General features: G+C 45.7%; 1 protein-coding gene across 12 annotated transcripts in view; it reads left to right on the plus strand.

Annotated features, from left to right (window-relative positions):
* LOC306912365 (receptor-type tyrosine-protein phosphatase mu) overlaps positions 1-17,004 on the plus strand; it is a 236,320-nt gene that overhangs the window by 194,674 nt on the left and 24,642 nt on the right. For all 12 annotated transcript variants that reach the window (XM_079488525.1, XM_079488531.1, XM_079488529.1 and 9 more), the window contains one exon: positions 13,132-13,229. In XM_079488525.1, coding sequence (XP_079344651.1) covers positions 13,132-13,229 — 98 coding nt within the window. The remainder of the gene's footprint in view (positions 1-13,131; positions 13,230-17,004) is intronic.

The following is a 17,004-nucleotide window of genomic DNA, read 5'->3' on the forward strand; positions in this document are numbered from 1 at the left end:
TTCCATTCAAGTTAATTAGCCCCTGTTTTCTCATTGAGTTCGCATAATAAGTCCTCACTTTCCATCGATTGTATCGGAGTGCACGGGGGAGAGAGAGAGAGAGAGAGAGAGAGAGAGAGAGAGAGAGAGAGAGAGAGAGAGGGAGGTGGGGGGGGGCAGACAGTGAGAGAAAGGGAGAGATGGAGAGAGTGGGACAGACAGACAGACAGACAGACAGACAGACAGACAGACAGACAGACAGACAGACTACACTGTAAAATCACGAGGGTGAACGTACCGGTAACTCCGATGAGTTGAACCCAGGGGAACCAAGTGGACCCAAAAGGGTCCGTTTAATTCACATCTATCCACTAGTCGGAGTTACGCTGACACTCTGGATTTCACAGTGGCAGTCGGGAATCTGCCCAGAAAGAAGTAGGAGGTAGAATGTGTGTGGTGGTGAAACATCTGTATTCTCCAGGAGAGAGAGCAGAGCGGAGCGGGGCCCCTTTTATAATTCATCATCATCCTCGGCAGCCTGACAGGAATTCAGGAAGACGAAGGCTCCTCCAGTCTGCTGACAATGAAGCACAGGGAAGGGCCGGGGGGGGTTTAGACAGACAGGCAGGCAGACAGACAGACAGACAGACAGACAGACAGACAGACACAGACCCGTCTCAGACAAACTACTGTATACACCTGAGCATGAACATTGCACCTGCACAGTGGCAGTTGTTGTAGGAAGTTGTCTTTTTCCCCTTGGTAAAGTATGTTTTTATTGAGTGGTGTAAACCACTCCAACAACTGGCTTTGTTAGTTTACATGTCCACGTGTTTGTTCGTACCAAATAAATTATCATGGTTGCTATGGTCACTCAGTTCACACGGGTGTGATTTCATTACGTCAGACATTACGTCAGACCACAGCTGATCAGGCTATATAATACCTTACACCACTCAGTTCACACGGGTGTGATTTTTTATTTACCTACTAGTCCTTACCCGTTCTGAATATATGAACAGCAAATGATGTTCTGTGTGGGTAATCTAATAATTTAGCAATCGCTCGCCCGCTGTCTATTTTGCTCGGTCGCTGTCCGTGTGGGTCTGTTACGCGGAAAAGTGTGGATGGACAGACAGCGACCGAGCAAAATAGATGGTGACCCGGAAGTGGACGGAGAGACAGCGACCGAGCAAAATAGACAGCGGGCGAGCGATCGCTAAATTATTAGTTAGATATCAGCAATCAAGTGAGTGACACACTCATAGAACGGTAAGATTCAAGGTTGTGCTTTATTGTTACATCTTGTGTACAGGACAGGTATCAGAGTAACACTTATTTTGGTTTGGCTTCCTTCAGACAATGCAGCAGCATAGATAATAACAGTAGAATAATGATAAAAAAACAATAAAATAGATTCGAGAGCATCAAAAAATGTGAATATAATCTTGGTATATTGTACACAGTATATTCCAGCAGCATTTTTTGTTTTTACCCCCAAAAGCCGCTACCTAACTTTGTATAAACAACAGGCAAATAAACGAAGAAGCCTCTATTTGCCGTAATAGTGCTGATGAACTAAAAAATCTCTGACGTAATTTCAAAGGGTGACAGTGGCACAGACTGTGGTGTTGGGACGGTGGGAAGGGCACTTTTCAATATGGCAGATGACGTGCAGGATATAACATTGTCCCCATTCTCTTTCCACCATAAAGCACAACGGCATTCGTTAGCCGCGGGTTTATTAAGAAGTCCCTTTGCGCCGTTCAAGGTGACGGTGGCAGGTTGAAACAGCTGTCAGTCCATAAAAGCCTCATCGCACGGAGCCAACCTGCTCGTCATTATCTAGGTCGCCCGCTCCCTCTCTCTCTCTGTTATCCGCGGTGCCACGCTGCACCGCCGGCGCGCCAAAACAACCCCACTTCTGTACGACGCCGGCTCACCCGCTAAGCTGATTGTGACGGCAGTCGAACCCAGTCACCCAACCTCCCAGGTGGTTTTAACCACCACCTTGTCAGCCCCCCCCACCACTACCAGCAGCCAGAGCCTTTCTGTGTTCTATCTACGGATCCGTCTCTGGGAGCTGTCAGCGGAGGCGGTTGAATTACGTCGTGGTGGGCGTACAAACTGCCTCTGATCAACGTGCCTCGGCTTGCCGCCATCACCACCCGGTGATCTGGGACATATTCATGAGTCGGAAGCAGGGCTGGATTTCATCAGGCTTCCCCTCCTCTCCGCCAGATCAGATGCTCGTTGATGCCATCGCCTCAACACCCTCCTTCCTACGCCCCGGACACCCTGGGTGCTAAATGTCACCAGTTTGGTAATTTACCGTACAGGTAACATCTCCCAGCTCACCAGGAGAGAGACAGAGACGGAGAGAGGGACAGAGATAGAGAGAGAGAATAGTGAGTGAGAGAATAGTGGGTGAGAGCAAATCAATGATGAGTGAGTATACATAGTACCAGGGGCTACTGCATGTAATATTAATGGATGAGGAAGGACAGGAACCGCGTGTGTGTGTGTGTGTGTGTGTGTGTGTGTGTGTGTGTGTGTGTGTGTGTGTGTGTGTGTGTGTGTGTGTGTGTGTGTGTGTGTGTGTGTGTGTGTGTGTGCGTGCGTGCGTGCGTGCGTGCGTGCGTGCGTGCGTGCGTGCGTGCGTGCGTGCGTGCGTGCGTGCGTGCGTGCGTGCGTGCGTGCGTGCGTGCGTGCGTGTCTGTGTCTGTGTCTGTGTCTGTGCGTGTCTGTGTGTGCGTGCGTGTGCGTGCCTGCCTGCCTGTGCTCTGTCACACGTTGATCAGTAGCTTCTACAGCACCGCTGTCTGTCTGTGGGAATTCTACAGCTGTCACCCTCCTCAGTATAGTGAGGAGGAGCCCGGGCCGGGTCCCAGAACACAGCGTGGTTGTCGGCAGCAGCAGTGCCGTGCCAGCCAGCCAGCCAGCGCCCGCTCTCTGACAGCTGCCTGGCTGTGCCACTCTGAGAGGTGCTCTTTTTCCTCTGAAGTGTAGCTAGAACACCTCCGAAGCCCTCCAACCAGACCCGTGTACCCTAAGCAGTGCAAACGTTGAATCTTTGCTCTCACGTGATATATATGACAAACTCACAACTTTTCAACAACTTCGCCTATAATGTTGTATCCCGTGTTGTATAACTTGTCCAAGGGTCGACTTGGAGAAGTTAAATCTCTCGTGCTCAGAGTCATAACAGAGCTTCTTTAACATGAGCTACATGCAGTTATGAAATCTGTAGTTGAGGGTATGACAGGGCAACTTTATCTGAATGGCACCTGCGTTGGAAGTGCACTTTTGTCAACCTGTGATGTGACAATTAAGCTGACATCTTTTTCATGTAAATTAATTAAACTAAGCTGTTGTCAACTCATACTAGTCCTTACCTGCATTTTCCCCACTGTGCGTTCGGGCTGTGGGACTGCAACCGCAACTACTGATCTCATCAGCCTGACGGCCTCAGGTCTAAATGGATTAATCCAGAGCGACTGTGGGCAGTGCCAGTGTGAAAGTTCGGGTAGACCGCCCACTGAGATGGGACGAGGATGGAAGGACGACGGACAGACAGAGTTTAGTCCATTTTACAGTAGAATGATGAGGGTCTCAGAAAGGCTCCCCAATCCCCATCAAGAGTGCGTGTTAATTTGAACTTCAATCAATTTGATCACTATCATTGTTTCTATGGCTCACTGCCACTTCTATCATCTTTTTTAAACCAGCCACGTGTAAAAGACCTGCATGAACCAGAAATGCCTCTCATCAGCAGCATTGTACACCTCGTTAGGGATGCAAAATTATTCAACCAATCAAGTTTCCAGCCTCTTCTCTATACTATTGTATACTGTAGTTAAAGCCTTTGCAACTTTCTAAGAAGGACCTCAAAAAGGCTCTTTATCAAGATTGTGTTTTTGAATTATAATTTTTAGGATTCTGTTCGCTTTGTTCTCAGATCCCTATTTGATAACAATAGTAGCTTGCCGTTTGTCTCAAGATAAGAACACTCCCAGAATCAAGTCGCTTTCCTCAAGAAAAGATTAGCAACATTGCATATGAGTTAGGTACACGGTTTCTGTTTAGTTAGATCTCTATTTGATAACACGTGGTACTTCCTTTCTTTGTCTGTCACCACAAGCTCGTAAAATCCCAGATTTTTAAACCTCTTTCTAATGACCCATGGTTAACTACGCCTCAGAAAGATAAGACCTTATCAACTCCACATATTGTCGCTGTCTGGCAGAATGCTTGTATGCCCAAACACTGGAAATGGAAAAAGAACCTTTCAAAGGATGAAAGTTATTAATTATAATAAGCTCTAATTAAAACTTTTCATTGGTTAAATATTAATAAAAACCAGCCACCACCACCACCTCTGTGACTGTGAGGTTTGGAAAAATCTGTAGGAATGGTTGCAATAAATGGGCCTCATGGTGGCGCAGGCTACTTTGAAAAAGTTGGGGCTGACTCCGCCAAATGGGGCGGTATTGAGTATACAAGTTCACAATACAGCCTTGATCTGGGATTGCTCAGAGATTGGCATTGAAATCGAACCGTGCCCAGTCGAACCAATTAGCGGCAGCTACGGGCACGATCTTGACGAGACCGGGTGTGGTCATCGAGAAAAGCCTGTTGCAATTGACCTTAAAATTGGAAAATTGTTAAGTTAATTTTAAGTCTTAAACCTAATGCTATCAGGCTTTCATTAACACTTTTTTCGTTTGCCGGGCTAGTGTTTACTTTCCTGTTGACACAGCTACTATATGTCATGTAGACACATCAATATGATTGGTTGGAGTTAGTCGATCCCATCTAATCACCTGCCAAGAAGCTTGAAAAAAGGGACAGCCTTCTTCAGCAATAGGGCTACAGAGATCCCAGATGGAAGTACGTTGTGAAGCAAGCGACTTCCATCTGGCGTAGTCAGGTTACAACTATTCACTATTAGGCATGGAATTACTGGCTTTTTTTAATGTGCAAGTTTTTGTAAACGTTGCACAAATCTATAAATTCCGAACATGTTGTGATGCGCTGTGAGCTTGTAGATCTAATGTTTTTGCAGGTTTTGTATGACACTGTAATGTGCGGAACTATAATAAAAGTGGATATTAATTTATGAAAAAAGTTCAAAAAACATAAGGTTTCTGCCTGACAGGGAGGATACATTTTGTGGCAACCTATTTTAGATTTGTTTGGTTCCCTAGTTGTTCCCTAGTAAAATTGTGCTGTCTGCTGTGTAGAACACGTCCTAGATCCCTATTTAATGAGTTGTGCATTTTCTTCATGGTGTCTGTCTGTCACCACGAGTTCAGGACAACTCCCCAGCCAAGCTCCGAACCACCACTCCATAATTGGGCCACCAGAAATCAACATCACTGACTTATTCACGTTTTTGAATAAGTATGCTTTATGTTTATTCACACACATGGCACCTACTTTCTTAAGTATGCTTATTCACTTTATTTTTAAATAAATTATTATCCCACGGTTTTGTAACCCATTTTTCACCCAGTGCCAATTACCTGAGCTGTGATCCTGGGCGCTACTCTCCCTCTGTCAACGTGGGGAGAGCCTCGAACTGAGCTCATGTATCCTTCAATGCATGAGTGAGGAATGAGCAGGCCCCTTTATCACCTGAGAGGGAGGAGCTTCCCCGGTAGGACGTAGCACGTGGAAGGAACACGTTATTCCAACCAGTTCATTTCCCCTCCGTCAGGCGCCCCGGCTGGCCAGGGGGATGCAGTATAGAGACCAGGATTACTGCATGTATTTTGTGAGGCTACTGTCCTACCCTAGGGGACACGGGGAGAACATGCAAACTCCACACAGAATGGCCCTTTCGCCAAACCCACCTAGAGTACTGATGACGCGGAGGAGAGAACACGCCCCCAGAGCACATATAGCATCCTCTGCAGGAATTGAACCCAGGACCTTCTAGCTGTGAGGCGACAGCACTACCGACTGTGCCACCGTGCCCCCCAGCTTCATTTCCACAAGTTCTATAAAAGTCCACAGCCAGTATCACTCCTGACACACAAAGATTGGCTGATGATTGGCTGATCACCCCATAGCGATGATTTGATTGCGGTTCTGGACAACCGTGGGTCCGACCGACTCGACACCGGGCACTGCACTCCCTGTGGAGGTGTGGAATTTGTGTCGAATTTTGTGTCGAATTTGAAGTCGCCAGGAAAGTAACTCCACATTTCAACTTTTTTATGTTTTCTCGTAAATGAATCACAATCACAGCTCAATCACGATCCGTTTTTGATCGTGAGCTTGTGGATTTGTACGCTTGTAGATTTCTAGTATGTTCAAATGTCGGTTTTGGACATACAAGGTTTCCTCTCAACAGCAGTGATGTATAATCATGTAGTTTGATATTGTTGCCACAAAGTCAGTGCAATTCCTGAGGCAAGCTCTTAATCCCTTCCCTTCCACAAGGAGAGAGCTATACAGCATCAGTGTTACTGATACACTGGTTTGTACATTATTTGTACTTCATTCCATATTTGATGTGGATTGAACAACCCAACTTCCCCATCCAATAACCTCTCAAGCTATTTCCCAATGCTAAACTGTAGCAAAATGCCAAAGGTATAACAAATAGGCTCTTTATCAAAATCACACTGTGTTGAGTGCAGTCTCCTTCATTTACACTCTACCAGCCCTTATTTAATGAGTGCTATGCTGTATCTCCTTTCTCACTGTTGGGGTTCAGGGCCTCTATCTCCTGCGATCTCCATCCTCTAACTCGGCTCTCTTCCATTTGACAGACTTATTTGCAAGATTATTCGTTTTAAAAATATCCTCTCTTTTTTGGTCCCCTGTATACTTCCCTCGCTAACCAAGCTGTCAATCATTTGAACAGGATTCTCAGTGTCATGTTTACTTGTGGGGTCTACTACGCTTATAGTACTTGCACTTGGCATCATGATGTGTTTTACTCTAGCTCTTTCCTCTGCACATTACAATATCTCCCACTCACATACAGTATTCTCCCCTCCTACACGCAATATCGTCTGTCTGTCTGTCTGTCTGTCTGTCTGTCTGTCTGTCTGTCTGTCTGTCTGTCTGTCTGTCTGTCTGTCTGTCTGTCTGTCTGTCTGTCTGTCTGTCTCTCTCTCTCTCTCTCTCTCTCTCTCTCTCTCTCTCTCTCTCTCTCTCTGTCTCTGTCTATCTATCCCCCCCCTCCCCATCCTGGCAAGCAGTCTCTGATTGGACTGATTTAAAGTGTTGTGTGGTATTGCAGTCCTACACACCAGCTGTCCCGTACTCCCAGACTCCCTTCTCCCAAAACTTGTGAGAGCAGCGTGCGTCCTCCCTCGGGGGGGACTGGTGTTGTTGGTTTGTGGAAGGCAGCAGAGTGGGTGGCTCAATCAGGTTGGGGACTTGCTGGAGAGAGCAGAGGAGATTGCAATTGGAGATTGAGTTCCTTACAGAGGAAAATGGAGACCTGCCACATGGAAACGGCTGGCAGAGGAACAATGAGCAAGCGGAGATGGAGAGGATATTGAGGAGTTTGACGACCAACTGTTATACATCCCAACTTGTTTGGTGGTGGGGGTGGGCGGTTGGTGGGGGTGCTGACAGAAAGTCCTTGCTAGAAGTGTTTCAAAAATACAAGCGATTCAACCTTGTAAAAACGCTTCAGTTTTTTGGAAATAAGACCCCTTCAATATTCCGTGCTGTGGATGTACTTTTGACGGCCTTGATCATTTTTCTGTCAGTAGGAGAACTAAAACGAGACTTTAGTTCTTAAAAGTGAAAAGATAGACCCATAACCACCCCCCCCCACACACACACACACACACACACACACACACACACACACACACACACACACACACACACACACACACACACACACACACACACACACACACACACACACAAATCTGGAGTGTTGATTATTGACAACTTCAGACAAATTGTGTGTTTGTAGTTTGAAGTTAACTTAATCTGTCTCAGTGACACATACAATGCAACACACAATGGGTTTCATACACTTTAAACCTTGCATGTCATTTTAGGGGAAATATAATATATCCTTTATGTCAAAACAATAAAAATAAATACAAAGATTTTTCTTTTGAGCAGATCTACAAGCTGCGTTGTGATGTTGTAGGCTGGATATTTTCACTATTCGTCATACAACAAAGTATATACCGGTAGTCAAGCGATGTAGTGGTTTACAGCTATATGGGACCCCAGGGGTCATGGAACTGAACAGCTATATGGGACCCCAGGGGTCATGGAACTGAACATGGGATAAACCAAACTGTCTACAGTAAATATCAGTGAAAGGCAGTCAAAGGCAAGCTGAGGATAATTAGGACCAGAGTTTCATATCGTCGCTGTTGGGCAGAAACCTCTTATCTCCATATTCTAACTTTTTGTGTTTTTTCAAACTGGCAACCCCGCAACGATAGCCGTTAGCTACATTTAGCTAATATATTGATATCAATCCTGTAGCTAAAACAAGTACATTATCGCGCTATATTACATATCGATGCGATCTGCGTTATTATGACCTCAATTTTCATGGCAGGTACATTCCAAAGCAACTAATAATAACCACGTTATGGTGACATAATGTTACAATGTTTACATTAAATTCATTCGAGTCTTCTTCTTCTGCTATTGGAAATAGGAAGCCATTTCCGCCAGTTAGTAAAAGACTAGTATTATCTTCCAAAACGATTGTGTACAAAAAGGCTTTTTTAGCTCGATATCAGCTCTGACATTTATTTCAGACCTGCTCTAACATGACATGAATAATAATATAGCTTCAGATTATTTTAGACAGAAAAATAAAAAAGGACAAAGAAAATAGTTTTTCAGCTGTCCTCAACAGTTGCCACCCCCGCGATGAGTTCACAATGAGTCACATTTATCTCCAGCCGAGAGACACTAAAAGAGTTACTTCCACGTTCCACCGTAGCTATAAAATCCCAAATGTGCCTCCATACTATAGCCATGTTGAAGAATTCTGTGTTTACAAACAAACAAGCACGCTAATGGGCAGTGCTCGGAGCGTGAAACCAGAGGACAAAGACATTCCAAAGACCAATCGAAAGCTTACATGCAAATCTCGGAACAGAGGTAAAATTACCGCAAAAACAAGCCTACTTTGACTTATAAATGTATACATTTAATTTACCCAAATCAATAATCTGTTGGAATGAAAACCTTCTTCAACATTCAAACTGTGTTAATATGAAAAAAACGAAAATCACACAAAAAAGAAAATCAAGTTTATTTAGCGATTTTCTCCCTTTTCATTATAGGCGAGTTGAGGACCATTTTGCTAGACCTGTTCACAATTCAGCATCCTACTTGATTATACCACAGCGTCACACAAAAGTGTCACAACAGTAGCAGCTCTACAAGCTCGAAATGTTTTGAGCTTGGAGAAGATCTGCTACTTTTGCTATTTTTGAATTTGAACCCTGAAAAGTTTTGGACATATGAGGTTTCCACCCGACAGAGACGATATATCGTCCACACAACAGCTCTGTGATGACAGATTTAGTGTGCAAAAGATTGCGGGAGTTGTGTGTGCGTGCGCATGCGCACGTGTGTGTGTGTGTGTGTGTGTGTGTGTGTGTGTGTGTGCGTACATGTGCACAGTATACACGCACGTGCCCATGTGCACACTCCCCAATGCGATTTTCCACAGCTCAAAGTAATTTGCATTAGCTATGCAGAATGCATGGGGATTTGCATCCCACTAATTAATATGTCAGAAATAAATTTCGTGCCGTTGCCAGTTAATTAAGAACAATATTAATTATTTGAATTAAACAGAATATTAATTGGATTTCTATCAATTCGTAGTTATTGCTCCGTGAAGTTTTAAATACGGGCCAGACTGAAGGGACGGCTCTTCATTTGTTTTTGACATGCTGGTCAGCTCTGCCGCTCCGGAGAGGTTGCAGCTGACCCCAGACATACAGTAATTACTGCAAGCTTTGCAACATCGCACACACACGCACGCATGCACGGATTGCACGCCCGCACAAACACACACGCAGAAAAACGCACGGACATTACACGCACACTTCCCGATCTCATATCTTAAATTGATTGCTCGTTCTTTCAGATTTTTATCCATACTTTTGCATTTTATTGCTCTGTAATGCACTTTGTGATGAGCCTGTTTTTGTTCCAAGTACATTATTGCATAATTTGACTTGACTTGATTGGAAAATAATGTTTGAAATACTCAGCCCAGAGTGGAAAGATAGGGGAGAAAGCTCCATAAATTGCATTGCTGCCCAGTTTCTGAAATAATGCATTATTATTATAGCTTATTAAGCTGATGTTACTCTACTGTCCATTTCTCAACTATACTTTATTGGCATGCTATACATTCGGAACATTGCCAAAGCAGTGAGTGAGAAAATAATTTAGGCTACGTCTACGTGAAACAGTAACAAAGAAACAGTATGCCAGATACAGTGTGTACAGCATATAACTAAATGCAACACATACGTGTACCAGCTACAACATTATTGTCTCCACCAGGCCGAAGGCATGGGGAGAGAGTATGTTTTGCACTCCGTCCGTGTGTGTGTCCGTCCGTCCGTCCTTCCTTCCTTCCTTCCGTCCGTCCGTTACCAGCTAATCTCCGCCAACGTTGGCCTGATCCATGCCAAACTTTGCACACACACTCCCTGGATGCCAACGACGAACCTCTGCCCCAAATATTCTTCAACAGCCTGTTATAGCGCCACCATGAGGCCGATTTAGGCAAAACACATTTCTGTAGATTACTCGTACACATTTTATCCATACATCACACAATTCGGTATACACTATCTCCATAGTCATGTGATCAACACGGATCTGCACCATTTCCCATCTTCCATCCTGATTGGCTAATATTGGATTCCAAAGCTCACATGATTGGTCCGTTTCAAACAAAATGCCACAACTCACAAACACAGTGTGCAATTTCCGTGAAATTATACACGCACATTTCCACTAGGCCGAGGACGACATGACACTCATTTTTTTCCAAATCAGCCTCATGCTGGTGCTATAACAGGCCAATTCCTGTTTTTAGCTATAACTGCATCAATCTGTATACAACTTATGTATGCACACTCCCTAGAGGCCATGGAAAAACATTGTCTCTGCATCCCTCCACATCTGCCGGTTATAGCGCCACCATGAGGCCGATTTCTGCTAAACACATTGCTTATGTTTTCATCAGATTTTATCCAAATCTCACGCAAATCGGTACACATGATCTCTGTAGTCATGTGATCAAGACGAGTCTGTTGGATTTCTCAGATTCTACACTGATTGGCAAACATTGCCTTCCAAAGTTTTCAGGAGTGGCCCGTTTCGTTCAAAATGTCCTGCTCATCCAGAATTCTATCATCAGAGATGCTATGAGTGATCTGGCTCTGCATTTCCTCAACAAAATGAAGACTTATTGTTGCAAAAAACAAACAAACAAAAAAACATTTATATTACTCATAATAAACGTTTATATTACTCCTAAACATTTTGCCAAACATCTCACACAGTCCTATCCTCCTGGTGGAGTACAATAAAGTCTGTAACACTTGACACTGCACGTTGCGTTTTTCCAGCGATTTTTAGATGTACATAAAAGTGAACATTTTCTGGTCTTTTCATCACGAGGCGTAGGGTCGCACCACGCCCTCCTGTTCTGATGCCGGTAGATGCGGTACAGTGGGAATGGTGGGATGATGGCAAATGCAAAATTTTGGTATTAGGCTCAAGACAACGTACATGTGCTCCATGTGTGATTCATTATTCGATCACTCGGTTATAAATATGCATGATGTAGTCCTGCTCCACAGGCGCACCACGCTTTTATTTTTATTTTTTTAAATGCAATCTGGGAAAAGAATCCGAGATAAATGGATTTTTTTTAAATTCTGTTCACATTGAAACGGATGGAGCTATTCATTCGCTGGTGAAGAGCTTGATTGAACTTGGCAGTAAATGAGTTAAGATCACAGTAGACTGACAGGAAATGGGGAGAGAGAGAAGGGGAGTGACACGCAGCGAAGGTCGTTGGGATTGGGATCGGGAGTTGAACCCGCGACACGCTGTCCAGCTACATCAGCAGCCTAGTTGCCCGGACCACTACCCTAGCCGTTCAGGCCACACAAGGCGTTTCTGAAGGGTCTGCACCTGCAACGATGCCTCTCGGTGTGATCGTCCTAAAGGCCTATTCATACTCCAGTTTTAGGTTTTAGGTGTCGCACCCAAAATAGCAGCCCTACAAGCTCACACAACGTGTCGCGGAGATATTTTCAGTGCGCGTCTCAGTATAAATCAGACACTAGGGACTTTAAGCAACGACGGTTTTCAGGACGGCTCCGCTAGGCGGAAGTACGCCATCGCCGTAGCTCTCACAATCGTTAAGCAAACAGCCGTCGGCGTCGGCGACATTGGTTCCCATGGTGACGCGTCTATGCAGCGTGTGTCAAACATAAACACCCCGTCGCGCATCAGCTAACTTGCTGATATTGCTTAATTCTTACATGCACTGGACATGATCAGCAGTGGAAAGAGGAAGGTGCTGGAGCAATCGGTGTAAATGTATGACAGCTATAATTTCAATAAACATGGTTATGACATGGCGTTGTAGACACTACATGTAAGTGTAGGTTCTTCCGTAGTAGAAAGGGCTGCGACGGCAAGCAGGTTTATGTATCGACTCTCGAGCACTGATCCATTTCCGGTTGCCGGAGCCGACTGCCGTAGCCGTCGTTGCTTAAAGTCCCCATTATCTTTCACTCCACAGACTGTAGATTGGTTAGTTTCCAAGGACTGGGACGATGAAAGAATTCAGGGTGTTTTAAGCATATTTGATCCAACATAAATCTCCTTAAAGGTTTTATATCTGACACATTATAATAGTAAACGAAATGGGGTTTCGATTTGTCCTTGTTGACAGTACAGTATGAACCCATGCAGGATCATGGCCTGCCTGTATGGGCTATTTCCATAGTTAATAGTTTATACATTGCCAATGTTTTTCTGCTAGTTTCTACTACTTTAACTCTGCACTGCCATTGTGTATGCTCTGTTTACGTCAAAATGCATATTTTTTCTCTCCAACAAATCACGCAATTATGTATCTCTCTCTTGCCTATCCAGGTCCAATGCAGGAAACAGTGTTTGACTTCTGGCGGATGGTCTGGCAGGAGAACACGGCAGCCATCGTCATGGTGACCAACCTGGTGGAAGTAGGAAGGGTGAGTACATTCATTGTATTGATTATTAGTTCACTCTCCAACCACTGACCTCAGATCAGAGAAGGGTGGGTAGGGTACAGTATTCATTATTAGTTCACTCTCCAACCACTGACCTCAGATCAGAGAAGGGTGGGTAGGGTACAGTATTCATTATTAGTTCACTCTTCAACTACTGACCTCAGATCAGAGAAGAGTGGGTAGGCTAGAGGGCAGCACGGGTCCATCCGGAACCGAATACCCGAGAGCCGAACCGAGAACCGAGCCAGTCCGGGGGCCCATACTATTGACTTGTCCCTCTGGCAGGGTCGGATCCATTCCAAATTGCCGCAGGTCTGGGTCGGATCGTCTGAAATGCAGTTACCCGAAATTACCCGTGAGGATCCGAGCTGTATATATTAAACCCTTCAACTTTAAAAATAGGTGTCAACAGTAGACATGCGTGCGTTGTAATTATTACATTCTAAAGTCCATATTGTCTGTTGAACAGAGTCAGCAAGCCTAAGGGCTGGGTCTCGTCATGCACCTCGACATGAGCGAGAGCGCTGTCTCCCTCTCTCTTTCGCTTTGTCTCTCTCTCTCACCCCAATACCGACAGCGAGCGCACAACACACACACACACACACACACACACACACACACACACACACACACACACACACACACACACACACACACACACACACACACACACACACACACCACTGGCTATATTAATGCAATCATGGCGATCCCCTTGAGCGAGCAAGGTGAAACGCAAAGCAACGAGCAATGTGGGACTAACCTCGCGTCACCAAGCTTTCCACCTCGGAGGAAAAATGTAAGACAGTTTTGTTGTGATTGTCAACAGCTCTGGTAAGAATGTCGGTGCGCTAATGTGCCTATGCAAGTTTGCAACCCTCCGCTGCTCTGTCTCGAGAGGCGGGGTGCAGTCGCTCATAGAGAGCAGTCTCATGTCATGTCTATGGGTCAGGATCTATATCGGATCGGATTGGCGCCGCACTGTTTTGGTCGGACCGGTTTCCAAACAGTCAAATCCTTCTCGGCTCCGTTTCGAACCGGATCCAAAACTTTCGGGGCCGTTTCCGGGGCGGGTGCAGCCAATTAGAATGTTTCTCGGATCCGTAGCGGTTCGGTTCAGATATCACCGGTCCCTTTTCGGACCGGGTCCAATTGTATGGACCCGTGCTGCCCTCTATGGTAGGGTACAGTATTCATTATTAGTTCACTCTCTAACCACTGACCTCAGATCAGATTAGCTCAACTCCCCCGTCTCAATCCATCCATCACGTCGATGGACAGCCCATCTGATCCATCCACGAGCTACTGTAACACAGTCCAGAGGCAAGTTGGACCGATTCCAGGGATGTGCGCGCAGTACGAACGCGCGTGCATGCATGTGCACATGTGTGTGTGTGTGTTTGTGTGAGCATACACAACGTGTATGTGTATTTTCACGTTGCAGAATCATCGAGGCGAGTCCTGTGTGTCAGCAGCTCTCTCTCTCTCTCCCCCATTTATTTGTGAAGTGAAAGGTAACTGATTGATGGCCTTCATTACCAAAGAAGCATCCAGGCGACTGACTGCGGTTACATCTGAGTGGCTCTATAACAGGAGATTACACAGCGCTAGCTGCCAGCTCCTAGCACGTCCACCCCCAGAGTCTGAAGCATCTCTTAATGTTGTCCACACACTGGAGATGGCGCCGTTGTTTACCGCCGTGGCGAGCGTGGCGTTTGTGACAGAAGTGCCCTGACTTCTCCCTCCCTCTTACATCACTGTGTCTGGGACTCGACGACTAGGAACTCCCAACCCAACTTTAGCCCTAATTTGTTCCGCTCATCGTAAACCTCCTGCCTTCTGGTGAGGTTATAATTACCGCATTAACCCTGCCATGCCTATTTTGGGCGACTTGCAACACGTTGTGATGCAATTGGCTATTTTTGCTATTTGACTCGTACGGCAAATAGTCTCTCAAGACCTGTCTTCTGCCTATGAGTCTGTACTTTGGAAGCTCTGAAAATTAGTAGAAAATGAAGCAGATGTCCCACCGGATCCCTGACACTTTGCCTGCAGTCCCGTAAATACAGCCTACTGTAAATCCAACTAGAAGAAGCCTAGCTAGCTAGCTGGTTAGCAGAAATGAAAATGAACAAAGATATTTTAAAATACATTTTCGTTACCACTGCATCACGATTTGGTCGAATAACCTGCCGGTCTGGGGATCAGATGACAGCTTCCTGTTTTGAGGAAGTCTATGTTGTCTATGAAGAGGTAGTCTATGTTGCAGAAACTATATACAACAAAAGCATAAATGGCTCAAGTGTTTAAGCTGTTAAGGTCTTTCTCGACCCCGCCGGCGATGGGATATAGGTACAGAATCTTAAACACAAGTCACACGCTGCGCATCGTGGTGCTCTTTAAACACCAACCCTGTGCACAGCGATTTAGCTGATGTGCCCTTTTTTTGTTCTTCTTCTTCTTCCCGGGCAGGGAGGGGAGGGCTTTAAATGTAGCAGAGCCTGATAATGATTCATGGGCCCCGATCTCCAGGCACCTCATTAGTCCGTTCCTCTACAGTAGTTGTAGCAGCCCGGCCCGGCTCCGCCCCACACCTTCTCCACACCTGCTTAGCTGCGGCGCCGTGCTCAGCGGGGGCCACGGGGGCCCCCAAACCGTCTGTTATATGATCCTTATCCAATGGCAGCCGCAGTTTGGTCACAGCGACTCTGCCTCCACAGAGCCGAAAGCAACCCCCCCCCCCCTCACAGACCTCCATAAAATCACTCTGCCATATCACAGTGGGCCATCTGCTCATCTCCGCTGCTGATGAACTGAGAATCTTGGCAGACACACACACACACACACACAGATGCGCGCGGCAAACCGCACAGACGCGGTGCTGCAACTTAGCCTGACACAACCCAATGCTTCTACACACACACACACAGGGTGCAGACACTCACCCTGCTTTGATGTAACACACGTTTGCTTTGGGAGGGTGGCATGCTGACCTGTGTGTGTGTGTGTGTGTGTGTGTGTGTGTGTGTGTGTGTGTGTGTGTGTGCGTGTGCGTGTGCGTGTGTGTGTGTGTGTACGTGCGCGTGTGTATGTGTGTGTGTGTGTACTTGTCCGTACTTGTCCGTAGTAGAATTTCGGAAATAGACATTGTGAGGGCCATTTTAGGTGGTCAAGAAAAAATGCCTGTTTTGTAAATATACAGTAGGCTTGTTTTATACAATGCTGCCTGTCACACACCCATCTACATGCTCACAACACGTTGCAGTTTGCATTGTGAGCTTGGGCATTGCAGATTGGCTATTTTGGGTTACTTGAGTGAAATGGCATTTATAAAATTACTTAAATTAAGAGTAATACAAACGTGTGCATGTGTTTGAGTGTGCACCTTTCCCCCCTCATGCTGGACATATGCGCAAATCAGTCGGACTAACACCACACAAAATAACATCTGTGTGCGTGTGTGTGTGTCTGTATGTTTTGTATGCGTGTTCGGTGTACCCTTGTGTAATTTTGCCGAAAGGCTAATCCCCCCTCCTCCCTCAACCTCAACAACCCCCCCCCCCCCTCCACCCAACCAATACCAGGCATCTGATTTGGAGTGATCTAATAAGGTAATGGCTTTTGCCTAATTCAATCTGGCTGGAAACGGCCGGTGGATTTGTGATTGTCATCGGGGATTAGTCATCAGGGGTGTGAGAGAGAGAGAGAGAGAGAGAGAGAGAGAGAGAGAGAGAGAGAGAGAGAGAGAGAGAGAGAG

The sequence above is a fragment of the Electrona antarctica genome (genome assembly GCF_951216825.1).
Source record: "Electrona antarctica genome assembly, chromosome: 19".
In the NCBI taxonomy this organism is placed as follows: domain Eukaryota; kingdom Metazoa; phylum Chordata; class Actinopteri; order Myctophiformes; family Myctophidae; genus Electrona; species Electrona antarctica.